At 49.4% G+C, this 17,225-nt stretch overlaps 1 protein-coding gene across 3 annotated transcripts in view; it reads left to right on the forward strand.

Moving 5' to 3' along the window:
- The window catches only part of LOC135249256 (CREB-binding protein-like), a 72,842-nt gene that overhangs the window by 17,065 nt on the left and 38,552 nt on the right, over positions 1-17,225 (forward strand). For all 3 annotated transcript variants that reach the window (XM_064324689.1, XM_064324688.1, XM_064324690.1), the window contains exon 2: positions 7,007-7,617. In XM_064324689.1, coding sequence (XP_064180759.1) covers positions 7,007-7,617 — 611 coding nt within the window. The remainder of the gene's footprint in view (positions 1-7,006; positions 7,618-17,225) is intronic.

A 17,225-nucleotide genomic window follows, 5' to 3' on the forward strand; every position in this document is an offset into this window, starting at 1 on the left:
CTGCTGTCGGGCGTGGTGTTGAAGAAAAGGAGAGCCGCCCCTTCGGCCTAAGCTTTGGTTCTGTGGGTCATGTGATTGGTCGTGCTGGCGGTCTTGCTCTCCTAATGTGGAACCAGGGTCATAGCGGAACTGGGTCATAGATGTACCGGGCTGTAGCTGGACCGGGCCGTAGCTGGACCAGACTGGCTTGGTGCAGCCCAGCTGCTTTAGCTCTCCTCATCCGGCTCAGTTCTGGCACGTGTCCAGGACTGGAACACTGCCCAGATCGTATACAGTCCAAGGCCGTGTTCCAACCCAGGAAAGAATGAAATCCATATTCTTTTACACACGTTGGTTCTGTCGCTGCGCTGAGTGAAGTGGACTCATCTCCTCAGCTTTCGTGCGAGGCGCGTCTGTCTCCTCTAACGTAATTAAGTCTGTCTTGCGTTAAATGAAAAGCGAAGGGCCCGGTTTATTTAAAGTGGGGACACACGTCAGTCATCCCCGGTCCGGGAACCGCAGTTCTGTTTGCAGAGAAAACACGACCGTCTCCTGCCTCGTCTGCTGCCGTCTGACGCTCCTCTTGCCAGCTGCTAATCAGTTCCACAGGTCCTCCGTCAGGGAGGCCGACAGCGATGGGGACACTGTGCTGTGCGAGCGGCCCTTCAGATAGCGAGCCAAGCCAAAGTCCTGACTCTGTAAAGTGCAAATCAAACGATTTTGACATTCAGCAGCTTTCCTCTCCATGATTCACGGAGAAGATGCTGATGTGCATTAAAATATTTGACGAATAAAAAAGGTTGTTTCAGTCCGCGCAGGAGGTGTGGAGAGTCGAGGCCGGCGCAGGTTCGAACGGCGGTCAGGCCGCTTGTTTAGCCTTAGGCTGCACCGCCGCATTCCCTGTAAGACGATTTACCCTCGAGCGGCGGCAGACGAGGACAGAACGGGTTACTGCCTCAAACCCCGGTGGAGCCCAGCTCCAAATGAAATGCACGTTTTTACACGCACGCCCTTCATGTTTAATCTGCATCCGTTGCCGTCCGACGGCAGAGAGGGAGGATTTCTCGCTGGTCTAAATTACAGGGCACACGTGCTCTTCCGTCAGAAAAGCGTGCGGCGCGCCGTTGTTTGAACTTTGAAAGTGCTTTTCGAAAAGGGCACAGAGAAAGTGCTATGGGAAAACTGGAGCTTACAATGCGGGGCAAAATTAGAGTGCCTTATTTAAATCAGAAAATCAGTCGTTTTGACAAGGCGCAGTCATATGCTTGTGTTCTGCCTTCACAACGAGCACACTCCAGGTGAATAGAGATCTCCTAAACTGGCTAATGTGAGTCATTATAATGTAAGAAACATGAAACTAGTACTTTTTGGCATTTGTCATCATTCCTGTTCTAATTTTCGTTAACGATTTAAATACCGGCTCATGAACCATGTGATATTTTCTATGCTCCGATTGGTCTTCACATTCGTGCTGATTTTGCTATGACTTCTGATTTTGCTATGATGGGTTGTTACTAGTACTGTGTGTTGTCTGACTGACTGACTGACTGACTGTGTGACTGTCTGAATGACTGTCTTACTGCCTGACTGTCTGAATGACTGCCTGCCTGCCTGCCTGCCTGACTGTCTGATTGTCTGACTGTCTAAATGACTGACTGTCTGTCTGAATGACTGACTGACTGTCTGTCTGAATGACTGACTGACTGTCTATCTGTCTGACTGCCTGAATGTCTGAATGATTGACTGTCTGTCTGAATGACTGTCTGACTTACTGTCTGTCTGAATGACTGACTGACTGTCTAAATGACTGACTATCTGTCTGAATGACTGACTGACTGTCTGACTGCCTGACTGTCTGAATGATTGACTGTCTGTCTGACTTACTGTCTGTCTGAATGACTGACTGTCTGACTGCCTGACTGTCTGAATGATTGACTGTCTGTCTGAATGACTGTCTGACTTGCTGTCTGTCTGAATGACTGACTGACTGTCTAAATGGCCGATTGACTTTGACTGATAGTAGGGGTCTGGGGGAAGGGGAGGGGAGGCCTTGCTGGTATTTTTAGCCCAGTGTTGGTACTGCATGGTGCACTCAAGGGAGAGGGGGACTGAGGGAAAGAGGGAAGGAGGGAGAGAGGGACGGAGGGAGGGGGGCTGAGAGAGAGAGGGAAGGGTAGAGCAAAGGGAGACTCCTGCCAGGGCTCCCGTTCCACAGCACCGCTAAACCAAAACGGTGCTTTTCATTTTGGCGGCAGTCCAAAGGATTGCAGGGGTATCACTGTCGGCAGCTGTGCGTGTGCGTGCGTGTGTGTGCGCGTGTGCATGTCCGTGTCTGTCTGTCTGTGTGTGCGTGTGTGCGCGCGTGTGCATGTGTGTCTGTGTGTGCGTGTCTGTCTGTCTGTCTGTCTGTGTGTGTGTGTGTGCGTGCGTGCGCGTGCGCATGTGTCTGTGTGTGTGCATGTCCGTGTCTGTCTGTCTGTGTGTGTGTGTGTGTGCGTTTGCGTTTGCGTGTGCGTGCACATGCACTTTTGTGTGCATATGCCTGGATGTTTATGTGCCACTTACTTGTCTAATGGGTGGAAAATAAAATTGGAAAAATAGGTATAATTTTCTTTGGGGGGGGGGGAAGATTGTGGCTTCCCAAGTCATTTTGAGATTCTATATGCCCAGAACATGTGAATCACAAAAACAAATTCCACATCTGGTTTCCTGACCTCAGACCTCTCTTACTGTGTTTGCGCTGGACCTAATATTATTATTGCTAATATTAACTTGCCAATAAGGTGACATGCTCCTATGGCAGGGGAGACATTCCTGAAATTATCAACTACCTCCCAAAAAAAGCCAAGCCTGCATCTTGTGAATGAATACAAATGACAGTTTTCCTACCAGAGCCGTGATTCAACTTTCCAAAATACACATACAGCAACTGGACCGGCTACAGTTGAGTGCTCCAATGCTAGCCAATGGGATTAATTTAAATCCTTTATTTGAATTCAGCTTGGCTAATGGTGATTTGTAGAGATTACTTTCACCTTTATTTTCCTATTGTCATTATGTGCCTAACTGAAGGTAATAGGAGGTTTTATCAGAATCTGTGAGAAGCTGAGGCTACATCTGATAGCATTGTAAGGTTAAACAGTATGGAATACGAGACATGCCCGCAAATTTAGATAGAAACCTCTCAATATCTTTGATTTTCCTGTTTCCACAAAGACACTTCCTACGGAGGAAGAACTTTTAACACGCATTTGGGTCACTTGGACTATTTTGGAAACATCCCAGCGCCAGTTTTAGGGATATTTTGGCCAAAAAGACCCTGGAAATTTTCTTAACTATAAATTGTTTTGACAAATATGATGAATTATTATCCTTAATAGGTGTGCTAAATTATGAACATAATAACAATTCTGTAAGATATTTTTGTATAATAATGACAGATATTAATGATGGATAATGAGGTTGGATTCTATAAATATTAATATATCAAAACGACATTTTAGATTTTGCTCTTAAACGCAGAAAGTTAGGGTGGGGTGTGCTTTTTGAGCTCCAGCTCAGATATGATAGTGTGGCCCAGGTAACGTGCGCTCTTAAAGTCATTCAGGAGTATTTGGACAGAACCCAGAAGTGTTTGCTTTCGCAGTTTCCTTGTGGAGGAATTTCAGAAAGATGTCGGGACTCCGAATGTCTCGTGCCTGGGAGATGTAGGGCCCTATGAAATCCATTTTATTTTTTTCTAAATTCTGTTTTATTTTTCCCCCCAAATTCAGTGTTTACCGTTTTAATTTTTCTGGATGCTGTGTTTTATGGTCTAATCCAATTTTATCATCAGAAATAGCATCTAATCAAATGAATTCATAAAACATTAACAGTTTAATAACAATTTATCATCCTTAATCAAATGAAAATATTAAATAAATATATAACAATGAACAGAATAGCTTAATCCAAAACAAAACATTGCTAATTTTGGTCAAATAAAGTGCTGCACAAAAGAGCTTCACAATGACAACATCTGAAAAAAAAAATCTGTTGTAGCAATGAACAAAACTTAAAGAACTGCTTAATGAACAGAGCTATCTGTGTCTAAGTTCCATCTCTCAGAGACCTCTCCATTGAAATACATGATTGTCAGCCTCTTTGTGTTCACCTCAGTGAGTGTTGTAATTTAACAGGTTACATGGTTAATTTATTGTAATTCTTTGAAAGCTGTTAAAACTATATCTATATTATTTACAGTTAAAAGAAAGAGTTAAAAGAAATACATTTCATTTGTATTATGTTTGATTGATATTGATTCGAGATGCATTTTTATGTTGTATTGGCGTTCGAATGGCTAAAAAACTTCAAGTATCAGAATGCCTTGCAGCTAGAAAGCTGCTGTTTTTTGTTTTTTTTTGTGATTTTATACGCGACTGAGACGTTAATGCCAAGTGAATAGCCTAGCGTTTGTTTATTGTTTGTAAGTACAAAATGTACGTCAACTGCTTTTCAATATAAAGAAAGCTTTCGTTTTCATATCCGACGTCCTGCTATTATTTCGAAGTTATACTACAGTTAGTGCCTCACGCTTGCCTGTGAGGAGTTTATTTTTCTAGGTTCGTTGATGTGTTGGACGCAGTCGCGCGCACATACAAAACCCCGCCACACACACAACTCCCCAAAACGGGGAAATGTTTCTCTTCGTCATTTTATTTAAGCAATATCATATGAGAGGGAGTGCTGTTATACTGTTTACAATAATTTATAAAGCCTTTTGATTAGTTTAATCAGAAACCTGTTAAATTCCACGAGATTTTGCGTTTCACCGTTAATTACATTTTTATGACTGGATTCCGCGATTCCGTCAGCGTTTTCCGCATCACGGAAAGATGGCGACAGAAACAATTCAGTGTCATTCAGAATTAGGAGTCTCATCTTAGAGGCAGCTGTTGGTTATAAAAGTAAGGTTCGAATTCCGCTGGCTGCCTCTGTGCTCTACGTGCGTGCAGTGAAATGTTTATTGCTGACTGTTCAACGTGCGGTGCTGTCGGTTGAGGTAGGAGGGAGTGGCTGAGTGGAACAGCCTCCCATTTAAAATAAGAGCCACAGACTCTGAACTTTGGAAACGAAAGTGTAAGCCAGTTTAGCAGCTTTCCTTTCCTCCTTTGAGCTGGCAGCTTTCTCTAACGACGGCCGTGGCTAAATGTGTCAGGGTGGGTCTTTTAGGACTTCAGGGAATACCCGTACCCGTAGAGCCATAGCCCTAAACCTGAGAAAGAAGGCCTGCTGGTGTCTCTGTAGATGTGTGGCTTCAAGTCAGGTAACAGGCTGAAACGGTGTGTGGTTTGGCCTCTGTTCATGAATATTATAATGAGAAATAAACCCGTTCCTCCCCTCCCACAGTAGCTAACGTAGTATTTTTTTTTTGTCATGTGGTCCCGCGTGGTGATGGGTTGATTGGGAAATTTCAGTGTCATCCCACCCACCCTGTGGACAGTGAGTAGGGGCTGAGTTAGGTGTTCGTTTGGCACATGGTAGTGCCATTTGCTCTCTCCTGAGGTGGTATAGGATTCCACTGGGCACGGTCACTGACCCTGGATCAGCATTATTATAACCCTGAGCACAACTGTGGACGTGCACAGCTGATTCAGAGTCTGTTTTCAGAATGCGTGATGATTAATATGGGCCATTAGGTCCAGCCTAGCTCATCCATTTACCTACAGGCCAGAGAGCAGCAGCACTGCCTCTAACCTGGATTTGAGCTGCCTGAGGTTCTGGGGCCTGTATCACGACACAGGATTACTGAGTTACCTGGGAAACTGCGCTGAGTAAAAACCTGGAACAGCACTTTTTACTTGAGTCCATGTTCCAGATGTGGGAGGGTTCTGGGTTTTACTCAGCGCAGTTATCCAGCTAGCGCAGTTATCCAGCTAACTCAGTCATCCTGCTTTGTGACGCAGGGCCCCGGGTCCTGCTGAGGACGCTGCAGCTGCACAGTTGCTGTTGATGCCTGTCTGTCAGAGCGAGCGGGTGCGTTGGTGTTTTCACCACACGCACGTCTGCCGTACGGGGGAACAGAAAGCCGCGGTTTCGCTGTGCAGGGATTTAAGGTTAGCGTAGCGACCGCCGCCCGCCGTCTGTGGCACGTCTGGGGGGCGTGGGCGGTCCCCGGGGGCTGATTTGTGCTGTGGCAAGTTTGCGGATAAAGCTGGTTTAGGCCAACCCCCCCCCCCCGCCCCCCCTCCACGTGCAGCTGTGCCCAGTGCCCATGGTTTCAAACAGAAAGATTTCTTCTGTGCAGCTTTGCCCTCAGACGTTTGCCTCAGATATTTGTGGCTGTTCGGCTTGTCGAGCCTCTGTGCTTTTTTTGACCCCCCCCTCGCTTTCAGCAGCATGTCTGCATCACTTAGAGCGTGTGGAAGTGTTGAGTCCTGCTTGTGTCGCTTATCTGCTGAGACAGTGCGGCCTGTGGGCTCCGGAGGCCTCTGCTGAGCGCCAGTCGGTTTCGGTCAGCGTCTGCTTAGCCAGATGGTCTGAGGGTCCGGGAAGAGCAAAGGGCTCGAAACAGGACGAGGGGTGCAGTCGCATCAAAGGGCTCAATTCGGAACAGAGCAGCAAAGCTTCAGGATCAAGAGAAATGTCGATCCCGAAGGAGGGATTTCCCAAAAATCGCCCTCTGGCTCCCTCCACTCTCTCACTGGAGTTAAATCGGTAGTCGTGGATCGTCATTTGCAGTGCATTTGTCTCGGTCAGAAATTATTTTTTGAAACATTTCCAAACAAAATTAAACCGTGTCTTCTCTGGTAATGTCTAACCACCTGTAAACATTAGCAGTCCTATTTCACATTAGATGCGCTTCTCTGCATGATGTCTGGCCAAAACAGGGATTTTGGGTAGGATCTTGTGTGGAATCAATGGACGCTGTTAGTTTAGAAAATGCCGTCTTTCAGTCCGTACTGGAGGAGGAGGAGCGTCACGTGGTGAACATAGGCAGTGACTAACTTTATCCTTCTCTCTCTCCTTCCCTCCCTATCTCCCTCAGTTGACTTGGTCTCCCTGTTCGACTTGGAGAACGACCTGCCGGATGAGCTGATTCCCAACGGCGGCGACCTGGGCCTGCTGTCCATGCCCTCAAACGGCGGGGGCGGAGCAGGGGGCGGGGCCTCGGTGGGCGGGATGGTCCAGGACGCCGCCTCCAAGCACAAGCAGCTGTCGGAGCTCCTGAGGGCGGGCAGCGGCTCGGGCCTGGGGCCCAGCCCGCAGCCACAGGGCATGCTGGGAAAGAGCCCCCTGAGCCAGGGCTCGCCGTCGCCCTCGCACCCCTCGCAGGCGCAGAAGCAGGCCGTCCCGCCCGGCTTCCCCCAGGCCGTGCTGAACAGCGCCCCCCCCCACGGCCTGCGCGGGCAGAGCCCCCAGCCCCCGCAACCTGCCCAGGTGATGAACGGCTCCCTGGGCCCCGCCGGGCGTGGCCGGGGCGGGGCGGGGCTGCAGTACCAGGGCTCGTCCATGCAGGGAGCGGGAGGGGGCGGAGCCGGCGCGGCGGGGGGCGGCGGAGCAGCGAGCGCGCTGGCGGAGACGCTGGCCCAACAGGGGGCGCCACAGGCAGGCGGTCACGCGGCCGTGAACGCCCAGCAGGCCGGCAACATGAACAAGGTGAGGCTCAGCATTATTCTCATTACACTAAGGTCTCGCTGGTAGTTGAGTCAGAATGCAGTTGGGAAGGGGCGGGGGGGTGGGCTCAAACACTTTTCGAGCCCAATTGTCTCATCCCAGAAAGACAAAAATGAAAAATGCGGGAGAGCGCTACATGTGTCCTGCATCTTAATTAACACGGTTCTCCAAGTGTTGGCAGTAACGTCGTCTTAAGGAAATGATATTTCTAATTTGGTGAAGGGGAAAAAATGAAAAGGTTAAAAGGCAATATTCAGCTGTGGCTGAAAGTTAGACTCGCTCTGAAGCAGGGTAGGAAATTAACTTTTTTTAACGAGGGCTTTTTTTGCCCTTGTGAAATATGTTTCGGGGGCATTTTGGATCATTTCCAGGGCAATTTTATCGGATCGCGTGCATGTCTCGTACCAAGTTTTTTATGAAAAGGGAAGGAATTAGACTTTACACACACACAAAAACCACGGCTGCTCTGGATGTAATTTCTTATTTGTTCGTCATGAAAGATGCACTGTTCGGAACCTCGTGAGCTAACTCGGTGTTTGGAACACAGTGAGTCTGCGTTACACTAGCAGGCTAGCTAGCGTGACTAGAACGGGTTACTCAGTGGTGCTCGCTTACCGTACGCGATCTTGTGAGCCCTGCTCTCTTGGTGCCGTTCAGCGGTGCACTTCTTCAGTGCTTTCGTCCCGCTGATGAAGCTATCCACAGTTCCCCGACACCGCTTCTTTGGAGGAGGTGGCGTATCGCGACAGGCCTGGCAGTATAGTGAAGTGTCTCCAGATGTTCTGTCGGTACATGTCGCTATCCAGTCCATCCTCCAGCCCACAATAGTAGACTCTTTGACAGCTTTTTCAGGGCCTGGGCAGACCGGGAGAGGGCCAGCGAGTGTTTCTGTTTCAGTTTGATCTGTTTCTAGTCGTGACTCAGCGGGTGGTTTGCGTATTGAGAAACGCTCCGTGTTCTGAAGTTAACGTTAGTCTAGCTAGTGAACTAGCTGGCGCTGCCTGTCTCTGTCTGAGGTAAATAACGCTAGTAGGAGGAGGGGGCAGGGGTTGTGCAGGTACGGACGCCTAGATGGCCTTTTTTTGAGTCGCGCTTTGCACAAACACAACAAAATCCGGACACGTAACATTAAAATACTGAAAGTTAACTCTTTATTTTACTCTTTATTTAAATGCCCCCGTCATCCCAATTCCAGGGCAATTTTAAATTTTTTAAGGGCATTTTGCCCTGAGCCCCCATTAATTTCCGACCCTGCTCTGAAGTTTCGGGGCCGTCTGGGCTGCAGCGGCGTTCGGCCGGTGCCCAGCTTGTGCCTGAAGGCGTCTGCGTCTCTTCGTTTGTGGTTTGTTTTGTATTTGTTAAGGTATCCTTGGATATGCCCAACAAGGCTATTGCGTTTCTGATTCTCCATCCAGAGTGCCTTCTGACTTTGGAAGGTTAAGCACAATAGCTAGTGAGAAGTGGATTAATGCCAAATTTGTAAATGAAAGTAAATGCATCTTAATTTCATTTCTTCATGCATCTTGTGAGAGCATGGCTGCTGTGGGTGTAGGCTTTTGTTTTTGCTGAGACATTCCATGTTTGACTTTGATTTTTCACTTAAAATACATTTATACAGCTGGGTATTTTCTGAAGAGATTCAGGGTAATTAGCTTTCTCAAGGGTACAATGGCAGTGCCCACGCTAGAAGTCAAACCTGCAACCTTGGAGTGCTCAAGCCCAGTTCCCTAACCACTATGCCACACCGGCCATTCTCAGATGAGCCAGTCCTAGCCTCTATACCAGGGCTGTGTGAGCCTCTATACCAGGGCTGTGTGAGTCTCTATACCTGGGCTGTGTGAGCCTCTATACCAGGGCTGTGTGAGCCTGTATACCAGGGCTGTGAGTCTCTATACCAGGGCTGTGTGAGTCTCTATACCAGGGCTGTGAGTCTCTATACCAGGGCTGTGTGAGCCTCTATACCAGGGCTGTGTGAGCCTCTATACCAGGGCTGTGTGAGCCTCTATACCAGGGCTGTGTGAGCCTCTATACCAGGGCTGTGTGAGCCTCTATACCAGGGCTGTGTGAGCCTCTATACCAGGGCTGTGTGAGCCTCTGTACCAGGGCTGTGTGAGCCTCTATACCAGGGCTGTGTGAGTCTCTATACCAGGGCTGTGTGAGTCTCTATACCAGGGCTGTGAGCCTCTATACCAGGGCTGTGAGCCTCTATACCAGGGCTGTGTGAGCCTCTATACCAGGGCTGTGTGAGCCTCTATACCAGGGCTGTGTGAACCTCTATACCAGGGCTGTGTGAGCCTCTATACCAGGGCTGTGTGAGTCTCTATACCAGGGCTGTGTGAGCCTCTATACCAGGGCTGTGTGAGCCTCTATACCAGGGCTGTGTGAGTCTCTATACCAGGGCTGTGTGAGTCTCTATACCAGGGCTGTGTGAGTCTCTATACCAGGGCTGTGTGAGCCTCTATACCAGGGCTGTGTGAGCCTCTATACCAGTGCTGTGAGCCTCTATACCAGGGCTGTGTGAGCCTCTATACCAGGGCTGTGTGAGCCTCTATACCAGGGCTGTGTGAGTCTCTATACCAGGGCTGTGTGAGCCTCTATACCAGGGCTGTGTGAGCCTCTATACCAGGGCTGTGTGAGCCTCTATACCAGGGCTGTGTGAGTCTCTATACCAGGGCTGTGTGAGCCTCTATACCAGGGCTGTGTGAGTCTCTATACCAGGGCTGTGTGAGCCTCTATACCAGGGCTGCGTGAGCCTCTATACCAGGGCTGCGTGAGCCTCTATACCAGGGCTGCGTGGAGCTCTATACCAGGGCTGGTGAGCCTCTATACCAGGGCTGTGTGAGCCTCTATACCAGGGCTGTGTGAACCTCTATACCAGGGCTGTGTGAGCCTCTATACCAGGGCTGTGTGAGCCTCTATACCAGGGCTGTGTGAGCCTCTATACCAGGGCTGCGTGAGCCTCTATACCAGGGCTGCGTGAACCTCTATACCAGGGCTGCGTGAGCCTCTATACCAGGGCTGCGTGAACCTCTATACCAGGGCTGTGTGAACCTCTATACCAGGCTGTGTGAGCCTCTATACCAGGGCTGTGTGAGTCTCTATACCAGGGCTGTGTGAGCCTCTATACCAGGGCTGTGTGAGTCTCTATACCAGGGCTGCGTGAGCCTCTATACCAGGGCTGCGTGAGCCTCTATACCAGGGCTGCGTGAGCCTCTATACCAGGGCTGCGTGAACCTCTATACCAGGGCTGCGTGAGCCTCTATACCAGGACTGTGTGAGTCTCTATACCAGGGCTGTGTGAGCCTCTATACCAGGGCTGTGTGAGCCTCTATACCAGGGCTGTGTGAGCCTCTATACCAGGGCTGTGTGAATCTCTATACCAGGGCTGTGTGAGCCTCTATACCAGGGCTGTGTGAGCCTCTATACCAGGGCTGTGTGAGTCTCTATACCAGGGCTGTGTGAATCTCTATACCAGGGCTGTGTGAACCTCTATACCAGGGCTGTGTGAGCCTCTATCCCAGGGCTGTGTGAGCCTCTATCCCAGGGCTGCGTGAGCCTCTATACCAGGGCTGCGTGAGCCTCTATACCAGGGCTGCGTGAGCCTCTATACCAGGGCTGCGTGAACCTCTATACCAGGGCTGCGTGAGCCTCTATACCAGGGCTGCGTGAGCCTCTATACCAGGGCTGTGTGAGCCTCTATACCAGGGCTGCGTGAGCCTCTATACCAGGGCTGCGTGAGCCTCTATACCAGGGCTGCGTGAGCCTCTATACCAGGGCTGCGTGAGTCTCTATACCAGGGCTGCGTGAGCCTCTATACCAGGGCTGTGTGAGCCTCTATACCAGGGCTGTGTGAGCCTCTATACCAGGGCTGTGAGCCTCTATACCAGGGCTGTGTGAGCCTCTATACCAGGGCTGTGTGAGCCTCTATACCAGGGCTGTGTGAGCCTCTATACCAGGGCTGTGTGAGCCTCTATACCAGGGCTGTGTGAGCCTCTATACCAGGGCTCGTGAGCCTCTATACCAGGGCTGCGTGAGCCTCTATACCAGGGCTGCGTGAGCCTCTATACCAGGGCTGCGTGAACCTCTATACCAGGGCTGCGTGAACCTCTATACCAGGGCTGCGTGAGCCTCTATATCAGGGCTGCGTGAGCCTCTATACCAGGGCTGCGTGAACCTCTATACCAGGACTGTGTGAGCCTCTATACCAGGGCTGTGTGAATCTCTATACCAGGGCTGTGTGAGCCTCTATACCAGGGCTGTGTGAGCCTCTATACCAGGGCTGTGTGAGCCTCTATACCAGGGCTGTGAGCCTCTATACCAGGGCTGTGTGAGCCTCTATACCAGGGCTGTGTGAACCTCTATACCAGGGCTGTGTCTGTGGCGGTGCGCTGTGTCTCTGGGGTTGCGCTGTGTCTCTGTGGCGGTGCGCTGTGTCTCTGGGGTTGCGCTGTGTCTCTGTGGCGGTGCGCTGTGTCTCTGTGGCGGTGCGCTGTGTCTCTGGGGGTACGCGGTTTCTCTGGCGGTGCGCTGTGCTCTCAGGCCAGGTCGTCTGGCTGTTTGCTTGCGGCAGACGCTGTTTGCTCAAGCCTAATTGGTCGGTTAATAGGTGTAATATTGTTCAGCAACGCACTGGGGAGGATAAGCCCCAGCTGTAATAGGGGGCGGGTTTTGGACGCGGAGTCCGTGCTGACGGGAGAGACGCTCCGCACAGACGAGCTCTTTCGCCTGGCCTCAGCTCCTGCCCTCGGCCCTCGGCTGGCTGGGCCGGTTCTGCTCCGGCGTGCTGGCAGTACACCCCCCCCCCCCCACAGGTCCTGCATCTCTCTTTACCCCTTTCCCTCTCTCACTCTTTCCCCTTTCCTGCTGTCTCCCTCCTTTTCTCTTTCTCTCTCTCCCTTCTCTTCTCTCTCCCTTTCCCTCCCCCTCCTCTCTCTCTGTATGTCTATCTCGATGCCCCTCTTCTCTCTCTCTCTATCCCTCTCTCTCTCCCTCCTTCTCACTCCCTCCCTCTCCCTCATTCTCTCTCTCTCTCTCCCTCCTTCTCTCTCTCCATCCCTTTCCCTACTTCTTTCTTTCTTTCTCTCTCGTCACTGTCTCTTGCTCTCTCCCTCCCTCGTCCCCCGTATCCCGTTTGAGAGGGCGTGCCGTACTGCAGGCTTATCTGGACCGTGGGAAGATCAGGTTCTTTGTGGTCCGTGTTTGACCGCTCAGCTGTAGAGCCCCAGGTCTCCAGCGGCCATGTCCATGCGTCCGTGTTCCTCACTGCTGGGGATGTTGGGCCTCTTTACTTGCAGGTGGCTGAAATGAATCATGCTTGATTGAGCTGGTGGCCCATTGGCTTGTTCAGATTTTATATGGCCAGCAGTTAGATGCTGTTAACGTTGTAAAGAGTAGTTGGGGTCGTGCCTGTGCTGCTACAATGATAGATTTATGCCCTTAATAATACGGGTTGCTTTTGAGGTAAATTATTGCTTAATTTCTGATTTAATTAGTTGTTTGTTTATTTATAGGGCTTCAAACAGTTTAATTGGTGGCCTAATCAGCGGAGGCTGCTGCCTTAATGTAGTCTGAGGGGAGGTACTAAAGCAAAAGGGACCGCACACACATTATTACGCACCGCTTTTACGGCCTGATTTACTACGACCTTTACCGCGTAAAACCAGTAACAAGGCCAATGATTGGTCATGGTATTTGTTAGGCACCAATCATTGCTTGTGTTATTAGTTTTCTGTGCGCTAAATTGTTTTGCACGTGTTAAAGTTCTTCGTAAATCAGTCCCTTAATCTGTTAATTAACTGCAGTTGACTGTTGAGCGATTTCCAGGGCAGGTCAGAATTGATGCACCGGGACAAGGTATGGAAACTACTTTAAGGTCCCCACAGGGTTTCTTTGGGCCTGTATGTATTTTTTCTCTTCTGGATTTTGGCATTGCAGTTTTTTTGTGTTGTGCCAGTTTGATTTGACGTTCGGTCTCTTCTGTGGGTTAATTTAATGTGTAAATACTTTCTGTAGAAGTTTATTCTGGGGCTCTGCTTATGGGACAAATGCAGTTGCGAGCGCAGTAAATCGCACGCGCTCTCGGGGGGAAGAATGGAAGGCGTGTCTTTTAGTTGGGTAATGTCCCGAGACTTGCGAAGCACCTGGAGCAGAGGTCAGATCCCTGACGTGCGCGGGGGCGACGGCGATGGTGGCGGCGGTGCCTGTGAGGCGTCTCTGGCTCTGCGTTCGTGCCCCCGGCCTGCAGGGACTGCGCGTCTGTGACTTCTGACATCTGCGGTTTGGCAGGAAGTCGATCGGAAGCCAGCGCGCTGCGGCACTCTCGGGGGGGGACTCGGGCGGCGTCTGCCACATGAAGAAGCGCCAGTCGCTTTGGGGGGGGGGAGGATATAGAAATGCTGAATGAATCCTCGCTCACAGACACGGGTTTGAATAGAGATGGTAGAGCGGGACAGTCCTCTCTCTCTTTCTTTATTCTATAGTGTCAGACAGTGCAGTCATCAGTACAGTACGAGAAGCTAGTAGCAGAGCAGCAGTAGTATGAGTAGTAGATACAGTAGTAGTAGCAGAGTAGTAGTAGTACGTAGTAGTACAGTAGTAGTAGTAGCAGTACAGAGTAAGTAGCGTAGCAGTAGTAGTAGTAGTAGCAGTAGTAGTAGCAGTAGCAGTAGTAGTAGTAGCAGCAGTAGTAGTAGTAGCAGTAGTACCAGTAGCAGTAGCAGTAGCAGCAGTAGCAGTAGCAGTAGTAGTAGTAGTAGTAGCAGTAGTAGCAGTAGCAGTAGTAGTAGTAGCAGTAGCAGTAGTAGTAGCAGTAGCAGTAGTAGTAGTAGTAGTAGCAGTAGTAGCAGTAGCAGTAGTAGTAGTAGCAGTAGCAGTAGCAGTAGCAGTAGCAGCAGTAGTAGTAGTAGTAGTAGCAGTAGCAGTAGTAGTAGTAGCAGTAGCAGTAGCAGCAGTAGCAGTAGCAGTAGCAGTAGCAGCAGCAGCAGCAGCAGTAGCAGCAGTAGCAGTAGTAGTACTGGGTTGTTGCTGTGCTGTGTGGGTTACACGGTGTTGCAGTGTCTGGTGTGGTATCTTGGCAGTGCTCGTGCTGTAGTAGAACGCGAGCGTGTGTAATCCCCAACCCCCCTCCCCTCTGTTTGTGCTCCATTAAGGAAGGAAGCCCCGTAAATCCTCCTGCAGGACTGGGCACACGCCAGTGTGTTAGAGCCAGTCTGCGAAACGGGTCACTGCCTGAGGCATGGGTCCCCCCCCCCCTCTCTCTGTCTGCTGTCTGTCTGTCCCTCCCTGTTCTCTTATGTTTTTAATCTCTTTCTCTCTCATTCCTTCTCTTCCTCTGTCTCCATCCCTCCCTCTTTTCTAGCCTCATTTTGATTTAGCAGTTGATGCTCAAACTGCTGTGTCTGGCAGCAGTGTAGCATAATAGGTGAGGAACTGGTCTTGCAAGCTAAAGGTGACAGGTTCGATTCCCGGGTAGGACACTGCTGTTGTAACCTTGAGCATGGTACTCAACCTGCATTGCTTCAGTATATTCAGTGTATTCAGGATGTGTTTTCTGGTTGGCTTGCTTAGCACACTGAAGTTGCGCCTGTGCTTCAGTGATGTCATACACTCGCTTGTCTGAGAATACTGTTGGCCTGGTCTGGCACTGTTGCTCATGCTGGAATTGCTCATTATGTTCTCCTGTACTGTAAGCCACTCTGGATTGAGAGCATTAGCTGGATGTAATGTAGTGTAATGTAATTTAGTGTAATGTAATGTAGTCTAATGTGATGTAGTGTAATGTGTTCTAATGTAGTGTAATGTAATGTAGCCCAATGTAATATGGTGTACTATAATGTGGCCTAATGTAATGCTGTTTAATGTTATGTATTGTATTTTAAACATAATGAGCCATTTTAAAGCGCTGATACTGTAGTGTATGAAGGCCTGTCAGCGTCTTTGTTAGCTGGAAACATAACTTATATTTTCAGCACAAGATGAATTTGATTCCAGACATTGAGGTGGCTGGCCTTGTGTAATCATTTATATGGTTTAAAGTGTGTGTTAATTATAGCGTTTGCGCCTGATGGAATGGTGATCAATGTTTTAAAGAGCGAGTAGACATTTTAAAGGAGGACTTGGAGCTTGTGAAAGCTGCCCTGAGTAATAAAGAGCATGGGATGTATTGAGTAAAGGGAGAGAGGGGGAGAGGGGGGATGAGAGAGAGAGATGGAGAAGGGGGGAGACAGAGAGAGGAAATGAGACAGAGGGAGAGGGAAAAGGAGGAAGGGATAGACAGAGTCTGAGAGAGAGGAAGACAGAGAGGGAGAGAAGGAGGGTGGGAGAGGGATAGGGAGGAAGGAATAGACAGAGAGCGAGGAAGTGAGACAGAGGGAGAGGGGGAGAAGGAGGGTTGGAGAGGGAAAGGGAGGAAGGGATAGACAGAGAGAGAGGAAGAGAGACAGAGCGGGCGACGGGGAGAAGTAGGGAGGGAGAGACAGAGTGAGCACAGCCTGGCCAGCGAAAAAGGCCGACACAGGCAGACCTGGCTGTCCAGAGAGGACAGACTGTGCTCACACTGCAGTCAAGGAGTGGTGGAGACAGAGCTACACTTTCTCACAACATGTGGAAAATACCTGGACATAAGAGAAACTCTAAATGATCACCAAAAACTCCCCTATTTATTAGGAGAACACAAAAAATGCATCAGACTAGCGGCAAATTATATCACAGCTTGCCATAAACAGAGGGACAACCAGTGAGCCTATTTGGGTAAGCCTATATGTCTGTAAACTGTATGTCCATGTATATGTTCATGTGTTCAATGGTGCATGTTCTTTATATGTTCTTTTCTATGCTTTGGCAACATAAGGTGCATCTTGTCATGCCAATAAAGCATTTTGAATTGAAAATTGAAATTGACAGGGAGGGAGGGAGAGTGAGAGAGAGTTTTAGTTACACCAACCCAGTGATGAAAGCCTGGCTGGTGGAATAATAGCTAGTGTAGCGTAGCGCCGTGCAGTGTAGATGTGCGAGTTTGTCACACTTCTGTTTGTGTGCTACGCAGCTAACAGAGACTGAGGGAGACTGAGACTGTTACTACAGTTTAAAAAAGAAAAAGTTCACTTTACTCAAATGGGTTGAGGAGATTGTTTGCCTTGAACCATTTGAGTAGGGCATCTTAACCTACTGAGCTATTCACTGGACATTAACTTTTATACTTCTTCTTTACCCTTTTTAAATTAATGATAATGATTTAATCCTTTTACAAAAAACTGCTGTGTTCATTTAGTAAATCTCTTCTCTTCCATTTCCCCTGGAAAATACCACTGAAAGGTCTTCATTCCCGCGTGGGCAGCGGCTCTTCGGATGTACTGTTTTGGAAATGGCACTTTCAGGCCACCGTCGGTGGAGTCTCCGGTCCGGGTGTTGCGATTGGCCCTCGCTGGTGACACCGGTTGCCTGTGGAGACCAGAGATTTCAACACTTTTGTGCACTTATTTATAGAGATGTTCTCTATTGCCGAGACCAGGTGTAAATTAGGCGTTTGCATTAGGGGTTTTCGGTGGAAATGCTGAAGTCCCTCGAAGAAATGGGCTCCTTACAAGAGGCTG

This window comes from Anguilla rostrata, chromosome 2, assembly GCF_018555375.3.
Source record: "Anguilla rostrata isolate EN2019 chromosome 2, ASM1855537v3, whole genome shotgun sequence".
NCBI classification, from domain to species: Eukaryota; Metazoa; Chordata; class Actinopteri; order Anguilliformes; family Anguillidae; genus Anguilla; species Anguilla rostrata.